We start from the raw sequence: 20,565 nt of genomic DNA, 5'->3' as shown, positions 1-20,565 counted from the left end.
CAATTTTTCTCATAAAATTGGGATCTTTTTAAAGTAAATAAATATTTTAAAAATTAATATGTGTTAATTGTTCTATGTTAATCCTTCAGTGAAATAATTTTAGTTGTCAGTTTGTACTGCTCATAAGTGATAACAGCTGACTGAAGTTTCACAAAGCGGGCGAAGGGGTCAGTTTCGTAAGGAGGTAGAAACTTCACGTACAATATACGAAAATATTAATTCATAATGACTGACAATGCTAAAGTCATTCCAAAACCCATCAAGTTTTTATTTGGTGGTAGTGCTGGGTAAGTATAGATTTAATTATAAACTATTATGTGCTCTTTATTAGGGAGCTGTTTCCTTTTTTTTGGGATGTGTGAATTCGCCAAGGTGAATTAATTTTTTTACTCTTAAGAATTGTATGAGCAGTGAACTAAAAAAAATAAGAGGATATATTTTTTAAGCATATAAAATTATTATGAGGTGAAAATAAACCAATGTCCCTGCCGTTGAGATTAATCATCTTTCCTATTTCTCGTGACCTGTGGTGCGCACTTCATAGAATAATTTATTTTATTTTTTGTCTCTCCAAAAGGTCATTTTTTTAAGGAATTGAAATAGTCATACTAATTGTAACGAGCTCCTTTTAATGACTTTTATATTGTTCCATTCGGTCATAAATGATCTCTAACATTTCATGGCCTCGATGGTAAAATTGTGGTAGTGAAGGATTTAATGAGTTGATGTAACTTTATCCCAGAGAATTGAACCTTATTTGTGCGGTCCATTCTGGCTCTGAGTGCAGCGTGCGGTACGAATTAGCGATAGTTGTGGCAATTGCTGTATCGTTTAACAATGAGTTGGGGAAATTTAAGTTTGGTTGTATTAATATTAGTAATGATTTTTTTATTTTCCGAGGTATTACCTCGTTTGTGGCTGCTCGCAAGAAATGTTTGTGTAGCTGAGAACAAAGATTTCTAGAGAACATCGTTTCGATGTAATCCAATTGTAGAATGAGAGGAACAAAATATTCATGCAGCCAGTGTACGTGATTTAAAGCAAAAGGAGATGCACAGTAACCACTATGGACAGGCGAAGAACAATGCATACACAGCCCGAAAAAATCAGATACAGCACTAGAGTTTGTAAAAAGGGAATATAAGGATGAAATTTACTGGGAAAATTTTATTAGAAATTTATCAAATAACTCATTGCCGGAGATCCAAATACCCAATTATCATTCAAAGTGCTGCAATGCTGTTTAAGGATTAATTGTCATGTGGATTTCAAAAATGGTTTCAACACAAAACAGCAACATGATTAAAACTCCTATCGCTTTGATTTCGCACCTTCCTAAAACCCATTATAGCCAACAAGCTCATTCCATCACCTAACATGACCCTCTTTTATTAGCTAAGAAAATTGCCTAATGCTGAGGAAAATTTGTCCTCTAATTTGTATTGTATCATATTTTGGGCAAATGGTTTTTAATTTAATGGCATCTAACAAGAATTGGAGCAACTCTGATAAAGAGAAATATAATAGGTTGTTAAGGAAAATAGGAACTAGGTGAAAATACTTAATTCTGGAGTAGACTGGAGGGGTACATACAATCTGAAATGCTGAGGTAGGATTTCAGTGTGGTAATGATAAAATCAAATATTATGGCCCACATATGACACAAACTTAAATAACGACTTAAAGGAACTGCAAAAGTTCTCACAGCTTACTGGGAAATCACAGAAAATACAGTTAATTTGAAATGGAGTTGTCATCTGAAGCCATAGTATCGAGGGCATTCCATGAGACATCTTGAAGTAAGTGTCTCAGAAACACCCTCTGCAACCAATCACTATCAGTAATCCTGTGTGCAAAGTATACTTAATATTAGGGACACACCAGGGGATTCAAAATTACCATTAGTGTATCCTAAGAGCATAGCATTGAATGTCAAGATGTGATTACAACTATCTCCATACTCTTGAATAACCCTCCTTAGCAACACCAACACTGAGAAAATGCTCAAAGATGTTTCTGAAAATGTGAATAGTTTTTGTCTTGTTATAGACATGATGTATCTGAAAAATGATGTGAATTAGGAGATTCATCATGGCTGTATGAAATATGGGAATAGGAATATAGATAGCCGGGAAAATTTCTGCAGTTTCAGTAATATTATTGATTTCACTGTGAAGCTGTTGTTGTGAAATTAAAAATTGATTAATGGGATGCTTATTTTAGTAAATGTGCATTGCATTTTAAAGAGTGCATGTATGCAATGTTCAGTTCAAAAGTTACCATTCAACTTTTGGTAAACTTAGAAGAAGTCCAATCAACTAACTAGTTGAGGTCTTCTCCAATGTGACAGCGGAATGGCTAGTCAGCGACCTTAGTCTGCTGTAGTCACAAAAGTTGCAAGAAGTCTTAATGTCAGCCTCCTCTGGAACCATTTAACTCATTCAAAACAGACAAGGCAAAAGTTTGTGTCATTGAGTGGAAGGAAATATTTTAAGTGTAAATGCACCATCACAACTTCCCTTCCCTACTCATTGGGTCCATCTCCTATTTCAGCTGGCTTTCAGTCTGTGAGCAAATCACATTTACTCTAAATAACACTGAATTTCTATATAGGAATAAGGCTACTGGCATGGTTATTTGTGGATGTATGGGAGGCAGATTATTCTAGCTAGTTTCTACTGCCCCCTCTTTGAATCAAAACCATTGCAGGTTATTTTTCTGCATTCAGAATCCTCATTTGTACAGATAGCACTTGTATAATAGTAGGAAGAATTCATTAGTATTGTCTTCTGATGGCCACTAGGTTCTTATATATTGATATAACAAACTGATTTCACCTTGCTGTATTGCAGCCAAGTGTAAATCTCAGCATAGGAAACTTAATAAGTCATTGCTAGCCTACACCTTCTTTGATTATCAATAACTTAAGGTTTCTTCAAGGATAAGGAACGTACATTTCAAATATGTTTGTTGAAAACACAAAATATTTGAATTATTGTTACCTAAACTGAGTCGTAATTACATTTTACTTACAGTTTGCACATTAGACATGCTTCATTTACATGAATCGAGTCCTCTCATTTTTTTCGAGAAAAGTGTGAGGGGAGGCGTGATTACATTTACCACAATGTCAAGCTTAGTATGGGAGAGATTTTTAGGGGTACCCCATTTTTTTAGTGGTTTGTTACTTGAGTTAATGTTTATGACATTCATAGAAGACTACAATGAGCACATTCTCAAAACTGCACCAATTCAATGTGATTGATGAATTAGCCATTAATAATGTACTGTTTCAGGCTTCACTAAGTATTTACTATCCATACTAAAAAGACTTTGTACTTATCCACAGATTTTTATTTTAAGGTACAAGGTGTTTCACTGACTTGTTGCATCATCAGGTGCAAATTTTTTTAGCAAACAGTGCAAGAATATAAATGCTCAGGACAGAATGGGGGCAGGGAGGGAAAGAAGGGGCTGAGAGGGGTGAAGGCGATCACGTTCATTAAAGGATTAGTTTAACCATTTCCGGGACAGTTTCTCAGAAAAACTAGCCCGAAGACTTTCCAAGAAACTGGCCTGGCAATGGAAAAAAGTCGGCGAAACGTGTTGTACCTTACAATAAAAATCGATGGACAATTACAAAGTCTTTTTAGTATGGAAAGCCATTAGTAATTTTCAAAAGTCTTTTTAATCAGCTTTGCCCCAGATGATCAATTTCACCCACTTTCGAAGTACTTTTGAATACAGGAAAATTATTTGACAGCACTCGATAAAATTTTTTTTGCTCAACTCCCTCATTTCATTACACATTTTTCGTCCCTCTCCATGTTCTAATGACAAGAACTTGGGCTCAGAGTATTAGATTACTTAGGGCATAGGCTTTTATTTAACTCAGCCTGCATGTTTTTTTCTTGTTTATTTAAAATTTAATCAACTTTTTAAAATGAATGTTTTAAGATTTTATTTTTTTACTACATGTGCTCAATTCTGTGAATGATTTTATCCATTTAGGTTAGCCACAAATTTTGTTTTTGACAAAATGTGAAGCTGGTGAAATTTTGTACTTGTACCCACACTTCTGTATGTCCAATTATTTAGTCCATTACGTTTTCACATTAGTCCAATATGTTTTCAGTGCATTTATAATATTTTTCAATTGCCGATACCAGTGGCACAGATGGTTTCTGAGTTAATGAATGGAAAACAGTGCATGTATTTCACTTAATTGGGAACGTGTAAAGAAATGGGAAATGCATATTTCTCTTTACAGATTTATTATTCTACTTGGTAAATCTGTAAGAAAAGCATTGTTAATTTCATCTTTTGACCTTTTAATAATGATCCTACATGTCATATTGACTATTCACAGTGGTGATCTTTAGTTGCATAGCATTCTTCTTTAATATAATATTTGAAGGTATGATTTTTTTGCCTTCAGTCTTCTTGTGAAGGCATTATTGCCCAAGATATCCATAATTTTGTTGCGTAAATTCATAGGGTGAATATGTCTAAGGAATTCTTATCCATGCAAATATGGCAGGTGATCCTTCAGGCTTTTTAGGGTCCTGAACGTATCCCTATATCACCTGATACAACTCATAATTTTTACCAGTAATATTCTCAGGGCTTTCATTTCAATTGGGTATAGCTTTTGTGATTCATTTTGTTGCTACCTCAGCTGACTGTTCTCATTGAATATAATAACCTGATGCAGTATATTTTGGTCACATATGACATGGTGACCTGTTGTAACCAACGCTCTGATATTCTTTAGAACTTAAAATTCACAGTTGGGTATTTGAATTCAACTGTGTTCTACAGGTATGTTGATGACTCTCAGTGCTGTGAAATGGGCCATGGTTTTTCCAGAGCTGGGCTAATTCTTAAAAAATGATACGTAATTTCAGGAAAATGATAGATGACAGTGTGATTGGGCTTACCGTAAACATCATTAATTTTAATTTCTTACCAAAAATTTGAGAACTGACAATTTAATGAGTTTCTCTACCAAAATTACAGGATGGCAGCTACATGTTTTGTTCAGCCTTTAGACCTAATTAAAAATCGAATGCAGTTGAGTGGAGAAGGAGGCAAAGTCAAAGAATACAAAACAAGCTTCCATGCTCTAAGAGGAATCATACAGAAGGAAGGTGTTTTTGCCCTCTACAATGGACTTTCAGCTGGTCTTCTACGTCAAGCTACATATACTACTACTAGACTTGGAATATATACTTGGTTATTTGAGACATTTCCTGGGTGTGTTAATTTCAGAAGTAGTTAAAGGTTATGACTTTAATTGTTGAAATGACTTAGTAAGTAATTATGTGAAAAAGCTAAATTAATTGGCCCTATCACTGTAGTCATAAGCACTTACAGTTCTCTGTTTCAAATGTGCAGGAAGGATGGAGCTCCCCCGGGATTCTTCATGAAGGCCATAATGGGCATGGCAGCAGGAATGACTGGGGCTTTTGTTGGAACACCAGCAGAGGTGATGAACAGGAAGTTGGATACAATTATTTAATTGAGTTGGGAATCATTAATGTTTGACCTGTATTAAAGGCAACTTCTGTGATAGCTATCTAATCAAATTTTAATCACAAGGATACTAGTTCCTCATAAAGAAGAAATATTTGAAATCAGTCAATTAAGCAATTGAAAAACAAGAATTTCTTTGCAAAATAAGCTCTTCGTAATTAAAAACTAATTGTTGAAAGTATCATTTGACATTACTAGCATAATTCTGATGTAGCTTTCAAGGTTAGTTCTATATGGAGCACATTTAGGCTCTGCATTCATTTTGTGTTGCAGTAAACATCTTCATGAGTGAAGTTAGAGTCCAAAAATGCGCGCACACAGAATGAGAGAAATGTTGAACCACAAACTGCTCACTGGGTAATGAACCTATAAAGCTACCTCATAGTCGAACACTGTTGTAAAAAGCCTACACTGAACAAATTGCATAGTTTCAGGCGTGATATGGTGGAATTCAAACATAATAATGAATGCTCTTTTCCGCTAGCCATTGATTTCATTCGTAATTGGTTTTGATGTACTGCATCCTCTTCAGATGGAAAATATAGTCAAGTGCCACCTTACATACATTTTTTCAACCTGGGAGGAAGAGGAGGGAAATGTGGTTTGAATGGAAGAAGGGAAGGTAAGGAAAGGGTTAGCCGAGGATAGCAAAATGCTACATAAAATACACTGAAATACAACGTTAAAGACTGTTAAACAAAAGAGAAGGTTTGGATTTCATTTTGGTGACCAAGCAGTCATTTCAGTGCACAATATCCGCAGCAGTAAATGGCAACTGAAGAGCAGGGATAGATGGTGGTCACCAGGCTCAGGGAATTAAGATCTCAAGGGGTGGTGGGGAGAGAAAAGGTTTACTACACTTAGCACATACTGGTAGAGTGGGGAGGTAGACTGAGATGACTGCTTAACCACTGAAGTGGGATCCAGACTCTCTTATGTTTTAACTGTGTTTAGCATTGTATTTTATGTTGTATTTCACTATTATCTGCATACCCTTTCCTTATCTTCCCTTCTTCCATCCAAGCCACTTTCCCCTCCCTCCTCCTGTCACATATTTCCCTCCCTGATGAAAAAAATGTTTATAAGACTGCATTTGACTGCAGTTTGCACCTAAAATGATATAGTACATTTAAACCGGTTGTGGATTAAATCAGCTTCTATTGGAAAAGTGTTATTTTTGTTTATTATAAAGCCTACGCTCATGCAAGTATATTTTATGAGTCTTACTTAATAGTAGTTCCTTAAGCATAATCTCAGTCATTTGTCGATGTATTCGTATTATATGCAGACTTTTAAATTCATGCAGTTTTTTTTCAGAGAGTAATAATTTCAAACCTTATCCCTGGAATGAAATATATTACTTCAGTGTGAAGTACAACTGGTGAAAAATTATTAGTTCTTCTGTATTTTCCCTTGTTGGAGGTATATGATGTTAGATTCCACATTGGGATATTCAGAGATCTGTTCATAATGGAATTTTAACTAATTTGAAGTACTTCTACTGGGTCTTCTTTTCAGAATAAAAATACAAATGTGAAATGTATGCCTTTAGACTTCTGATAGATGATTAGGAATAAATTTTGACAAGGTAAAGTTGACATAGTAAATCCAAGGGAGAGGAAAATGTATGAATTAGGAATTCTTAATTTTCTTTCCCTACTTTAAATGTCTTGTCTTGAAATGGTGCTTGGCAAAACTAATGGTAACTTTTAAGTATATTAACATTAACAATTGTTGAAACCATCATTTTACAAAATTTCAAAATAATGTATGGTTTGTCTAACCTAACCAAATATATGCTTTGCGCTAGATTGAATTTTATGTAGAGAGAAATTTATTTTGAGCATATCTTTGCATAAAGAATCTTTGACTAAGAAATGAAAAACATATGTTATGCTTAATAGTTACGGGCATAAAGAGGAACTTTGAATTTGGCTGTTCCTTGTTTTTTAAATGAGAATTGTAATTTTCGTCAGAATATTTCTGTCCATTTTAATTAGAGTCCTCTCTATGAAGTAGCATTCTCCAGGACCATTCTCTTCTACTTCATCCCTACAATCTTGCTCATTTCTTCCTCCCATTGGCTGTGTGGGCTTCTATTCCACCATTTTGCATCATGTCGTCCAGTCAAGAATGCTTGAAGTGCCACCACAATCAGTTCTTCTCACCATGCCTTCACACTATTAGTAGCAACCAGGCACATATTATCAAGAAGAGAGGCAAGTTTTGCTACAGTATTGTGATCTTTCTGCTAAATACAATCCCTAATTTTTGCTTTCTCAATTCTTCCTGTAAGCTCCTTCACTGTTAAATTAATTAAAGTTCCTAAAACTAAGGTAAATTCATGCTTTTCCACTTCCATTTTTCTGCTTCATAAGAATTTTTCGGTGAATGCTTTGTCTATTATATGTGGCTGTTTTTATAAAAATGAAAGTTTAATTGTAGGTTATATCTTGAGGTCATTTCGTTTGATTGGCCTTCCTTTCCTTTACTGCTGCTTATTTTTCAGCCAGTGTTAATCATTGCTAGTGAATAGGAGTGTTCTCCTATCATAGTTGTCAATCCAGATGGTAGTTTAGAGAATGAGAAAGTATATTCATGAACATTTATCAATCATTATAATAAAAATGACTCGGGTGCAATATTAGATTCAAGACCATTAGTGAATACATGTTATGTCATTTTAAAATATTCTTGAATTGGTTATGTTTCTGTGTACATGCAGGCAATTCCAAGTTAAAATTCAATCATATAAGTTAACAGGATGTTCCCATAGTTAGAAAAAACTCGTTTGTATAACTGATCTTAAATGGGCTCCTATTTAGTTTTTTATATGCTTTCAGGAGTGTATTTTCTGGCCTCTTAGAGCTTAATTGGGAGTTTCAGGTTGAAAAACTAAAAAAATGGATTTGTATAGTCCTAATTGCTGCTTTAGATTTTATGGATGATTTTATTAATATTCAGATGAGCTTTTATTCAATTACTTTACTAAGAATATTTTTTTAAACTTGATATCTTGGATGAAAACAATTGTGGTTAGCGCAGTACCAGCAGAATTTCCATTTCAAAAACAGGAATGTAATATGGGAGTAGGAGGATGAAGGAATGTTCAAGACCCACAACTGTTAGCTCTTCATATTTCTTCCTCTCCTGTAAAGCAAGAAAATCAAATACATATGTTACTCCAAGTAATGCTATCATTGTGTCTGAGCTGTAAGCAGTAGTACCTGAACCAAATGTTAATTTAATACTTCTACTTTTCTTAATTATTAAAAACCTACAAGGTTTATTCAATCAAAAACAAAATGAACCTTTTCCCTTTTAAAAAGTTTTGTCTCGTAATTATTTTTTGATCACTCTCTATCCTCCCACACCCATCCTTAGGGCTTATAAAATTAGTTTCATTTCTATATTTTCAGTAAATAGAGGAATTTTTTTCATTGTGAACTTTGATGGTGCAGGAACCTTTATTGAGATGAGTGGTAAAACTATGGTCTGAGTGGTGGCAGTGCAGATAAATATGAAAAGCAGCAGATGAGAGGTAATATCATGGGATGAACCTTGAATTACAATGGATCAATTCATGTTTATATTTCATTCATTTGCTGTATAACTATGGAAATCTCTTAGAAGGAGCATTTGTCCTTGCCATATATGTCACAGGTTTAAAACAATCCATTCCTTTTGTGCATATAACAACTTTCTAATGGGTATTGAATCACAATATTTCTTTTCTTTTTCTCATGGACTTTCGCCTTGATATGTGGGAAGACTGTTGTGAATTCTAATGACCCCTAGAGCTGTACTGGTAGGGGCAAAAATGATTGCTCTTGTAAAGGCCATCTATGCCAGATAGGTTGTAGGGTAAGAGCCAGGTGAAATGTAATCCATGCAATTTCTGTTCCTCATTGCAAAGCATCTGATCCAAATGGAGTGACTTAAAGTTTGGTGTCATTTTAAAAACATATTAAGGAAAGCAATGGGAAACCACCTCATTGAGTTTTCTTACAACAAAGATATGGATGGTATTAAATGGAGAATGAATCCTGGTAACTTAGAGCCTTGGGTGACCATGCCAGTTATCTAGCCTGCCAGTGGGGAAGGCAAGGTCTATGCAGTCATCATCACCCAAAACCCTTTCTTAATCAGGTTGACAGCAGTGGAAAAGAAGACTTAAAGTTGCCAAAGGACCTTGGCTGTCAACGTACCCTAAATATAACTACTACTATAAGACTTAAGAGGATTGCCATTGTTAGAATAGGTTCATGTAATGTTACGATGGTGTGAAGGACAGGGAAGTTAAGGAACATCAGGAGAGAAGTGGCAAAAGGAAGTGGATACATGGGAAGGCCCATAAGTACCTGACCTGACCTAGAGATGGCGGTAGTTGTTCAAAAAATATCTCTGTATTTTAAATTATGCAATCTAGAAAGCATATGTTTCAAGTTTGAAGACTCTATGTTGTTAAGTATTTGTTTGGCAGCCTTCAATAGTGAACGGTTTTGGTGAATTTATGAAAATTGAGAAAATTGGTCATCGATATCTGATACAACACTTTTATTTAAAAGGCCTCAGCCCAACCCTTATAAAAGCTGAACTGGATTCTTCTCCGGGTGAGTCTGCTCCTTTGTTTACAGCAGTAAATTATTGGGTAGCAGAGTTTAAACAAGGCCATACGAGCTGTCAAGGCAAGCATTGAATTGGTCGACCAAATGAGGTGACGAATCTAGAAACAGTGAAAAAAATCCACAAATTGGAACTGGATGATCATAGACTGAAATTGCATGAGCTAGCAGACATAGAAGGCATTTCAAAAAGTGCGGTACACCGCATATTAACTGAAAATTTGGACATAAGAAAGCTGTGTGCAAGATAGGTGCCTTGTTTGCTTACACTCGAGCAAAACCAGTGTCGTGAAGATGTTTCAATTCAGTGTTTAGCAAAGTTTCACAGCAACAAAGCAGAATTTTTGCACCGTTTCATAACCATGGATGAAACATGGGTCCATTACTTCACACCCGAGGCAAAAGAACAATCAAAACAATCGATTCGAAAGGGAGAACCAGCTCCAAAAAAGGCGAAGAACCATTTCATCTGCAGGCAAGGGCATGGCATCGATTTTTTGGGATGCGCGTGGGATAATGTCATTGACTATCTTGATAAAGGAAAAACTATCTTTGGCGACTATTATGCAAACTTATTGCAACATTTGAGCGAAGAAATCAAGCAAAAGCGGCCGTATTTATTGCTACCTACCTCATGCCCTCTATTTGCCAGGTTTAGCTCCTTGATGAGACACAGCTAGGATTAATGAGGCAATAATGTATATGTGTAGAGTATGTAATTTATAGTGTGGATGGGGGTAAGGAGAGTCATTGTATAGTGACCATATTACTGAATTCGAAAATCAAGTGAAGGGTAGTGAATATAAAGCAGGTGAGTTCATGTTGTGTGTTATTTAACATTAAAGAATTGGAAACCTCTTAAAGAATAATGCTTTTTGAAGTTCATATGATTTTGTTGGTCTTACCCTTTTGCATTAATAAAGTACAGAAGTAAAGCTGACTATTATGCCTCACTCTCATTTGTTTAATTTTTATAAAAGTCCTATAATTTTCTCCTTTGCAAATCATTTTCTTTCTACAGAGAAAAAGGGGTTAAGTTAAATTTGAAATGTATGCCCAACACTAATCATAAACAAATGTTTTTTCAAGAAGCTTGTAATAATTGCCTGCTTCTAAGTTATGAAAGTGGATAGAAAGGATAATTCTTGCTATTAACTTTGTTACACATATAAGAATTTGAGTAATTTGCAAATTTCAATTTTTTACATGGATTATTGAACTTACCTCAATCATTTAATATCAGGGATATATATTAGTGAGTGTTTATCACAATCCTTGAAACCTGTGGTACGTCATCGAAAAGTGTGAAATCTTGGGGGTAATAAAGATTCGTTATTTTGGAAATTAGGTTAATATTTCTAGCAATAAGGTGACAATCATCATTTAATAATCATTGAAATAATAGTATTTGAGTGTCTTATCTTCTTGAATGCTTTAATTACTCAAGGAATTAAAACCATTTGGGAATTTACTGGTAGTACATATATCACATCATCTTTGGAACTGCACTCAAAATGAAACTTTGCCCAGCCAAAGGACTATTCATGAAACACCTCTTAAAATAAAGGATACATAATTCTGCAGAAAGTCATACTAAGAGTTTAATTAGCTTCCTACTTGGAAAACGTTGTGATGATAAATGGCGATAGAACCCAAAGAAACAATAGTGGCTTAAAACTAACTCTAAAAACAGAGTAAAATGATAATGACATGGTAGATGTTTATGATGAAATTGGAAAAGTAATTTTTTTTAAATTAAAGGGAGAGGAACATTAAATAATCTCAGAAGGCTGGAATGTTTTGCTGGAGAATGATACGAAGGAAAAAAGTAGGAAGGTAATGACTTCAGAAGTAAAATGAAAGAAAAGGGTTATCAGAGTTTTGTGAACAATAGAATTGGTTGTAAAACGTTCACTGCTTCAAACCCATTTGTCAGGTAGCTATACATGGAAGATGTCTCAGTGCAAAAGATTGCCACATTGAGTACATATTTATGAAGCAAAGGTTTAGTACGGTGACCATAGTTATGTACTAATGAAGTGTCAGTTTGAATTTTTTTAGATGATGTGGTAATTGAAGAACCAATGGCATCCATAAATACTGGAGATAACTGAATCAAGTATTGCATTCCATAGGAATGTGGAGAAAGATATGAACATTTATTGAATCATTTAAAGAAAAATGTATTTAATGCTGTAAAGAAACTTGTTAACTAGAGGAAAACTGTAAAAAGAAAATAACACATCAAGATACACATCAACATTATAATATGCTGACCTCTGGTGTAACTGTAATTGATAATACCTGATCACTAGGACAAACTCCTTACTGGGTATGTTGTTTTAAGAGTGTTGACTTATCAACTTATGATACTTAAAGAAATGCCACAAGAACACATGAGGAAAGCATCATATATGGAGAATATTTAATTAAATTATAACAAAAGCATGATTTCCTGTATGAATCCCATTTTCTGTGATTGTTTACAACAGTGATACTGTGCTCATTAAATCATATCATTACTCTATATTGAATTAGCATGTTTAGATTATATCTTAAGCATGGTAATTATGCATGCCCAATTGGATTTTACTTGTTAGTCTCCCTCATTTTTATCCCTGGCAGGGAAAGTCTTGATTGTTGTTCTATTGCAAAGATAAATTAGTGGTTGGCCACACTGCTAAAAAGCCATTAACATTTTTCAAAAAGTCAAGTTTTCAAATTAATATTTTGAGATTTCATTCCCATTTAATTGATCGGTCTATTAGATAGACACTAATTGTATTTGGTATGAAAGGACTGACAGTGTGGCCCAAGTATTGGTGTAACTCAAGAAATTTCTGCCATCATATATAACCGAGCAATAGATTGCTTTATCAAAAAACAATTTTAAATTATGGTTGCATTTTTTCTTGCCATCTCCTGAAAGTTTCATTGAAATTAAAGAGTCTCAGGGTAAACTTCCTATGTCAAGATTTTAACTAGACTAGAGAATTTTGATTTCATTTCCTTTCTCTCTCTCACTTGTATCCTTTACATGGTTTCAATGGTGTTCAAGTAAATTTATAATTTGCATTTACATGTGTTAGGGTTCATTCTGTGAAATGAGTATTCCTGATATTCTCACTTAAGACTTTGGTGAGTATGAGGTAAAACTTTTGAATGCATTTTCCACTCATGTTGATGAAGTTTCATGCCTGATACCAAATTCTTCCTCCTAAAACCTTCATCAATCTTTCAAGGTTAGCTTTAAAAAAGAAGCACATTTACTTATCCCAGCTACATCTTTCTTGCACTCACTTGCCAATACACTTGTTCTCTTTAAGTTAATAATATGGATTTTTTTCTTATAATTCTAGCTACAGTAACCCTAGCTTAAGCACAGTAAATATTATGGATAAACAACTGTGTTACTAGTATGTTAAATTTCCCATGAAAAGAACATTGTTTTCACTCCTTTTCTGAGGGAGGGGTAGCATGATATGATAAAAAAGTGCTAGTGAGTATCAAACACCTTGATTGAACTTTTTTATCTTAAATATGCATAACAGCCAGAGAACTTTTTATGGCAAAATTAAATATAGTTGTAGAGAAATGTTTGTATGCTTTGAGAGTTAAATATTTGCTGTTAGTTTTACTTCTAGTCATGTCAGGGGTTAGTTCAGTTTGTCTTAATCAGTTCATGGATGTACATGGAGTGGCAGAAGTCTGGGAATATCAGAAGAGTACAAACGTAAGGGCAACAATGGTTGAAGATCACATATGCATAGGTATAGTAGTGAAACTTAAAAGAGGTGCCAGGGGGGCAAATGCTAATTTTATGCTTAGTTCGGGATTTATGAAAGTAAATTGTTGGGTGGAAAGAGCGTTTTACAAACCAGAAAATGTGTAAAAAACGAAAATTAATGGTCAATTTTGACCTTAAATGTTCTTAATGCCTTGCTTGCTTCCTAATGTGACCCTTAGGTGCCCCTTTACACTCAACATTTGGGGCCATCTGCCCCTCTTTCACTACCACTCAGTGTATCTCAACCAATGTATGCAATTCATGAACAAATTCAGGTTTGGTTTAGTTAATGCTCTCTTTGGACATTGTAAATTGTCTAGTTGGATGTTCAGATTCATTGTATGTGTAGTTAGTTCATATTTACTTTGCAGATTTTCTATATTAAATTTCTCAGGAGGTATTATAAAAACTGACTAAGTTTTACAGGAAAATTTCAAACCATAATTAGATTATGAAATTAAAATTACATTTATATCCAATTTAATAGGTTGCCTTAATACGAATGACAGCTGATGGTCGGTTGCCTCTCAACGAAAGGAGGGGGTACAAGCATGTTGGAAATGCCTTGGTTAGGATTGCCAGAGAGGAAGGCATATTTACATTATGGAGAGGGGCCGTGCCAACCATGGGGCGTGCCATGGTTGTTAATGCAGCGCAACTAGCATCTTATTCACAAGCGAAGGAACTTTTACTAGAATCAGGTTTGGCCTACTGAGTTGATACATTTATATTTTATTTATCTATTTAAGGTTAATGCCCCAGAAGCAACACTACGCGTGTAAGGACTACACATGTATTCACCAAGATCAAAATGGAAAAGAAAGTACAGCAATATACTTTATATATATATGTGTGTATATATGTGTGTGTGTGTATATATATATATATATATATATATATATATATATATATATATTTACTACCTTGAACAAAAAGTTCCCGGAATAACCACCGTGTGGCGCTCCCATCGTTCCGATTTGAGTTCTGTTTTTTTTTGTTAAATTGGTACATCTGTTGTTGATATTCCCTTTAAATCTTAGTGTCATAACTTGACATTTGCAAAAGTTACGTAGCCAAGAGTACATCTATCTCTGTGTGTGTTGGCGATTTTTTACAATTGCAGAAATGGATTTAAATTTGCAACAACGAACTTGTATTAAATTTTGCGTAAAAAATGGATTTAGTGGCGCACGGACGTTGGAAATGTTGGAAAAGTGTTTCGGCAACGATTCTATAAAAAGAACGGTCGTTTACCAGTGGCACGAGCGGTTCAGAAGTGGTCGTGAGTCAATCGAAGATGATGAACGCAGTGGCAGACCATCGACATCGAAAGTCGGTGAAAAAATTGATAAAGTAAAAGAAATGTTAGTCAATAACCGCAAATTAACCATCAGAGAAATAGCGGAGGACTTGAACATTGCCTATGGATCCGCCCAAGACATTGTGGTTAATGATTTGGGTTTCCGTCGTGTAGCAGCAAAGTTGGTGCCAAAAGACCTCAATTTCATGCAAAAAAGAGACCGTGTTGGCGTCGCAAAAGACATGATTTGCGAGGCTGAATCCGATCCCACATTCATCAAAAGGATCATTACTGGAGACGAGACGTGGGTTTATGAGTACGACACGCAATCCAGACATCAGGCAAGTGAATGGCGTTCACCAAATGAGCCGAGACCAAAAAAACCACGTCGTTTTCAGTCAAAAAAGAAGGCAATGCTGACGGTTTTCATGGATTACAACGGTGTAGTGCATCATGAATTTTTGCCAGAAGGCCAGACAGTAAACAAAGAGTATTATTTGGGCGTTATGAGACGTTTGCGTGAAGCAATTTGCCGAAAGAGACCAGAAATGTGGGCAGAAAACTCGTGGATTTTGCACCATGATAACGCACCGTCGCACAGTGCTATCATTATTCGTAATTTTTTGACGAAAAATGCAACAAATACCATCCAACAGCCACCGAATTCACCTGATTTGGCTCCCTGTGACTTCTTTCTGTTCAATCGAGTTAAAAAAACCATTACGGGGAACGCGTTTTAGCAGCCGAGAGGAAGTAATGGAAAAATCGCAGGAAGCACTGATGGACATACCGAAAACCGACCGTAACTTTTGCAAATGTCAAGTTATGACACTAAGATTTAAAGGGAATATCAACAACAGATGTACCAATTTAACAAAAAAACAGAACTCAAATAGGAACGATGGGAGCGCCACACGGTGGTTATTCCGGGAACTTTTTGATCAAGGTAGTATATGTATATGTATATTTATCTCTCACAAACATACACACATACATAGCTTATACATTTCATATTTGAAAGTAATTTTGCATAATGTTCTATAAAATTGGTAGTTTAAGTTTATTTTGTTTTCCTAAATTGAGAGTATAAAGAAAAACTGTTTTGTATTATATATTTATGTAATCCCTTATACAGAATGAAATAAAACTCATTTAATATTACAGGTTACTTTGAAAATAATGTTATGTGTCATTTTGTGGCAAGTATGATATCAGGACTGGTAACAACAGCTGCATCCATGCCTGTTGATATAGCAAAAACTAGGTAATTACAATTTAATGGATTATATATTTTGTGTAAAAATTAAAACAAACTTATATTTTGTTGTGAGTAAAACTTCGTATTTCACATTTTTCTCAACAGAGTACAGAACATGAAAATGATTGATGGGAAACCAGAATATACTGGGGCTGGTGATGTACTCATCAAAGTGGTTAGAAGAGAAGGGTTCTTTGCTCTTTGGAAAGGATTTACACCTTATTATGCCAGATTAGGGCCTCACACTGTCCTCACCTTCATATTCTTAGAGCAAATGAACTCTTGGTATCGTTATAGCATCTTAGGAGACACATCTGGGAAAGGAAGTGGCTTCTGAGCATGCTGAGAATCATAGGTGCTGAAAATATTTTCATGTAGGAAAATTTAGGGGTTGTGACAATACTTAACATAATATAAAATTACCATTTAGCATAGAAATTTCATTGCTATCACTTATTTTTTTTGCCTTGATAAGTGGGTGCTTCATCGTGTATCTCAATCATGCATCTCAACCAGTTGTCATTCACTTGCTTTTTAGGTTTATTTTTTATTCTGGGCATGCCAAGCTTTGTAAACGTCCTTAAGTCCCTGAATCTTATTTTATGTTATTCGCTATGCTAGGGCTTTTTTTACATGATGCAATAGATTACCTCAAATTTTCTGTAAGTGAATATTCATATATTTTTCTGTGCATTATTTTTTTACTTAATGTGAATTGTTTTTTGAAAATTCCATAAATGATAAGAAAATGAAAATGGATTTAATACTCAAGAAATTATATTTTTATTAGACTACTCTGTTTTCATTCTTGTTTATTTTGGGTTATTAATAAGTGATGGTAATGCTTTTTATTGCATATAGCTGACCATTGGGTTTTTTAGAATCAATTATTTGTTCATGTATAGCTTTTTTGGTAAATACTTGTGGCTTTTCAGGTTATTGAAGCGGGTTTATTGAGTATCAGGTTCCCTTGAGTCATTCATGCTTATGCCTCTCCTCTTTTTGCATTGGCAAATATGGCCCAAATGTTATGTTGTTTCTGTAGAGTGATATTTTAAGAAAAGAGATCAAATGAATTTTTATTTGCAGTTGCAAAAGAACATTGTACAGGATAGTTGCTTTTGATAATTTTTAAAGAATTTTACCTTTTGTTCAGACTTATAAATTGTTGTTGATAGTGTGTAAGTATTGTCTCATTTGATGCAAAATGTAATTGCAAAAAATTGTTACCAATTTCTGCTGAAGAAGCACAAAAGGCATGTGCAAATTGTTTCCTATTTTTTACACTCTGTTCCACTTCTGTAGTTTGAGAGTCTGCTGCTCTCTTATTATAATAGTGTGACTTTGCTTTTATGATTTTATTGAATGTTTACCACTTATGTTTTGAGTTAATATACATTTTAAACCATCTGAATAGCATTTTTCCAACACAATTGTGTTAAAAAACCCAGAAGTTTCTTTGTGCCAGATTATTCAGGGTTGCAGTGCCTTTATTTCTACAATGAGACCAATTTTATATATGAGAGTATTAATTTTCATTTTTTAACTCCTGAATCAGCAGTTTTGCCTTGGCTCAAAAAAATTGCTGTTGAGGTTATATTTGAATGGTAATATGTTTACCCAATCAGATGGCCAAACTTTTATTGCAGTAATGGTGGCTTGATAGTCAGTGAAAATGATTCAAGATTAACGTTGAGTTATCTCAAGGGATGTGGAACAGAGTGTAAACATTTGCAAGAGGGATAAATGTAATTAGTGGAGTTGGGTTGTATCTAGTGGAGTTTGTTTGTATGGTGGACATGCAAATTTACCACTGCCGTTTAATACTCACCCTGAAATGAGATGTACAAAAAATTGAGAGGTCAGTTTTGTTTATTGTATTGCAAAAGTGGAAACAGCATCACTTTTGTCTACCATCCTTGTAACATATGTTGTGTTCCTTTTGTTAAAAATTTGTATAGTGTTAATGTACAGAAAAAGGATAGTATTGCATGAGCATTTTTATTTGAATGTTATTCTGTTGAACTATTTTGCTGTTGTAGTCATACTATTCAAAGGAATATTATATTTTCATTTCATATTATTTTATTTTCATCTTGCCAGAGAAAAATCCTCTAAAATTCTGTGCAGAAATGTTCTTATCTAAGTTTCGTAGGCAAACATTTTTTTATACCTATTGTAATGATAACAGAGTAATTTTATGCTTTGGGTCTGTTATTGGCAAAACTAAAAGATGAATTAAGTCATTAGGTGTACATGTATGAAATTCAATCTCGGAGATAATAACTGGTGATAAAAGGTCAGATGTTGAAAATAAATGCAATAAAATTAAAAGGGATAGATAACCAAAGAAATTAATTGATAAATGAAATAATAAATCAAAAAAGAGGCAAAATGGATCTACAAGAACTACTTATGAATACTTTTAGATTTATTTATACTCCTTTGCCCATTTCCACAATACATAATTTCAAGTTTCACAATCTAGAAACCTAGAGGTCATAAATAGAAAATGAAATATAAATATATCGACTTGATATGCCTTGTACAAGGAGTGGAGAGAGGTCTTGGGAACTTACTGCTGTTGCAATAGTTTTTGAATATCTTATTGTGTAGTATGTATTAAGGTAAATAAAACGGATTTATTTGTAAATGAGGATGAGATTTGAGAACTAATAGAACTAGTTCAGATTAGAAAAGTACTAGTGGACGATGACACGAGAACATCTATTTATCAAGTACCATGTTGGACTCTGTTATAGAGAGTAATGGAAGAGGAAAAAGTTTTACACACATGATACTTTGGTAAATTCATGGTAGCAGTTCAGTGGGAAGAACCTCTGTATTAAAAAATGGAGTGACAAGTTGTATCATTGCATTACACTTGTTCAGTTTAGGTGCCCACAAGGCTATTGATAGAGTTAGAGAAATAGTGTGAATTGGGATAAAAACCTCGTGGAGGAAGAGAGGGAAAATTATGCATAGGTTAGATGACAGCTGTGATTGCTGAAAGCTAACAAAAACTATGGTGGGTTACTAGTACCATTAAAAAGTAAAGGAGGAAGACTACAATATGAAGGAAAATAAAAGACCTTGATTTTAGCTTGCAGTGATAATAAAACAAGTGGGGAATGATATAATCTAAGAAGTGAATGAATTTGACTGCATGGGAAATAAAATAACAAATGATTGATTAAGAATACAACATAAAGTTCATCACTTATCCATAAGGTATGTATGCATTCCAGGGTGGAGAATGGGTTGCTGGATGGGAAAAAATAGATAATATTAAATATAATTGCTCCTTAAATATGATTTCCCAAAGGAAAATTTTATATGATGAGCCATGAAATATTATTATTCTTGGTAGTTATATTTTAAGGTTGTTTGTGATGACCGCACAGACTAACCACCATAACATTTCTAAACTTCGCGTCGTAGTATGCTACCCAGCACCTTGAATGATACAAGAAGTTGGCACTAAATTAAACCCTATTAATTGCAAATAACTACGGCCTGTTCTCTCCCTCTAGTCACTTGCTTAGCATTCTCCCTTCTATCACAGTCTTCTAAATTCCATAAACAATAAAGATACTCTGCGTCCACTTGTCTTGCCTCCTTTGGATTTCTTCTAACAACCCTCCTCCCCTACCAATCCTAGTACTTTTTTTCCTTTCTGTGCATTTTACCTTTTCCATTCTTCCCATCATAAAAGCCTCCAAATCTATGCCTATCACCTTGCCTCAATGGCCAAGCTTCTGTTCAATACAAAACTGCAATCCATATCAATGTTTTTGCTAACCTTTTCTTTACATCCTTATTCAATGTCCCAGCCATTGACTTCTTTCTCTCGTAAAGCTTCTTTGCCTTATTCTTGTGTCCATTCTACTTTGACTAGCATTTTCCGAAATACTTCTTGATAGGTAAAATATTTTACCTGCTATGCTTTATACCCTTTAATTTTAATATTTATGTTGTTCTCCTCTATTCCTTGGAAACCTCTTCACCATTTTTTGTCCCATACTACTGCTGTCCCTTGTTGGCTCTCTTTTTTCCTTCT

At 34.4% G+C, this 20,565-nt stretch overlaps 1 protein-coding gene across 1 annotated transcript; it reads left to right on the top strand.

Annotated features, from left to right (window-relative positions):
- The first annotated feature begins 157 nt into the window (after nt 1–157).
- LOC139686089 (mitochondrial 2-oxoglutarate/malate carrier protein-like) lies at nt 158–19,162 on the top strand. Its single transcript, XM_071583250.1, has 6 exons — nt 158–287; nt 5,020–5,256; nt 5,398–5,488; nt 14,435–14,648; nt 16,412–16,511; nt 16,611–19,162. The coding sequence occupies exons 1-6, from the start codon at nt 226–228 to the stop codon at nt 16,840–16,842; spliced, it is 936 nt and encodes a 311-aa protein (XP_071439351.1). The 5' UTR covers nt 158–225; the 3' UTR covers nt 16,843–19,162.
- Nucleotides 19,163–20,565: the final 1,403 nt, after the last annotated feature.

Source organism: Hetaerina americana, unplaced genomic scaffold, assembly GCF_022747635.1.
Source record: "Hetaerina americana unplaced genomic scaffold, ioHetAmer1.1.p SCAF_13, whole genome shotgun sequence".
Taxonomy (NCBI): Eukaryota; Metazoa; Arthropoda; class Insecta; order Odonata; family Calopterygidae; genus Hetaerina; species Hetaerina americana.
The sequence above is the reverse complement of the archived record's forward strand: the minus strand, read 5'-3'. Positions and strand labels throughout refer to the sequence as shown.

Coding starts and splice junctions, on each gene's coding strand:
- LOC139686089 (XM_071583250.1), top strand. CDS start 226: ATGACTGACAATGCTAAAGTCATTCCAAAACCCATCAAGTTTTTATTT. Junction 288..5,019: donor TTATTTGGTGGTAGTGCTGG/GTAAGTATAGAT, acceptor CCAAAATTACAG/GATGGCAGCTACATGTTTTG. Junction 5,489..14,434: donor TTGTTGGAACACCAGCAGAG/GTGATGAACAGG, acceptor CCAATTTAATAG/GTTGCCTTAATACGAATGAC.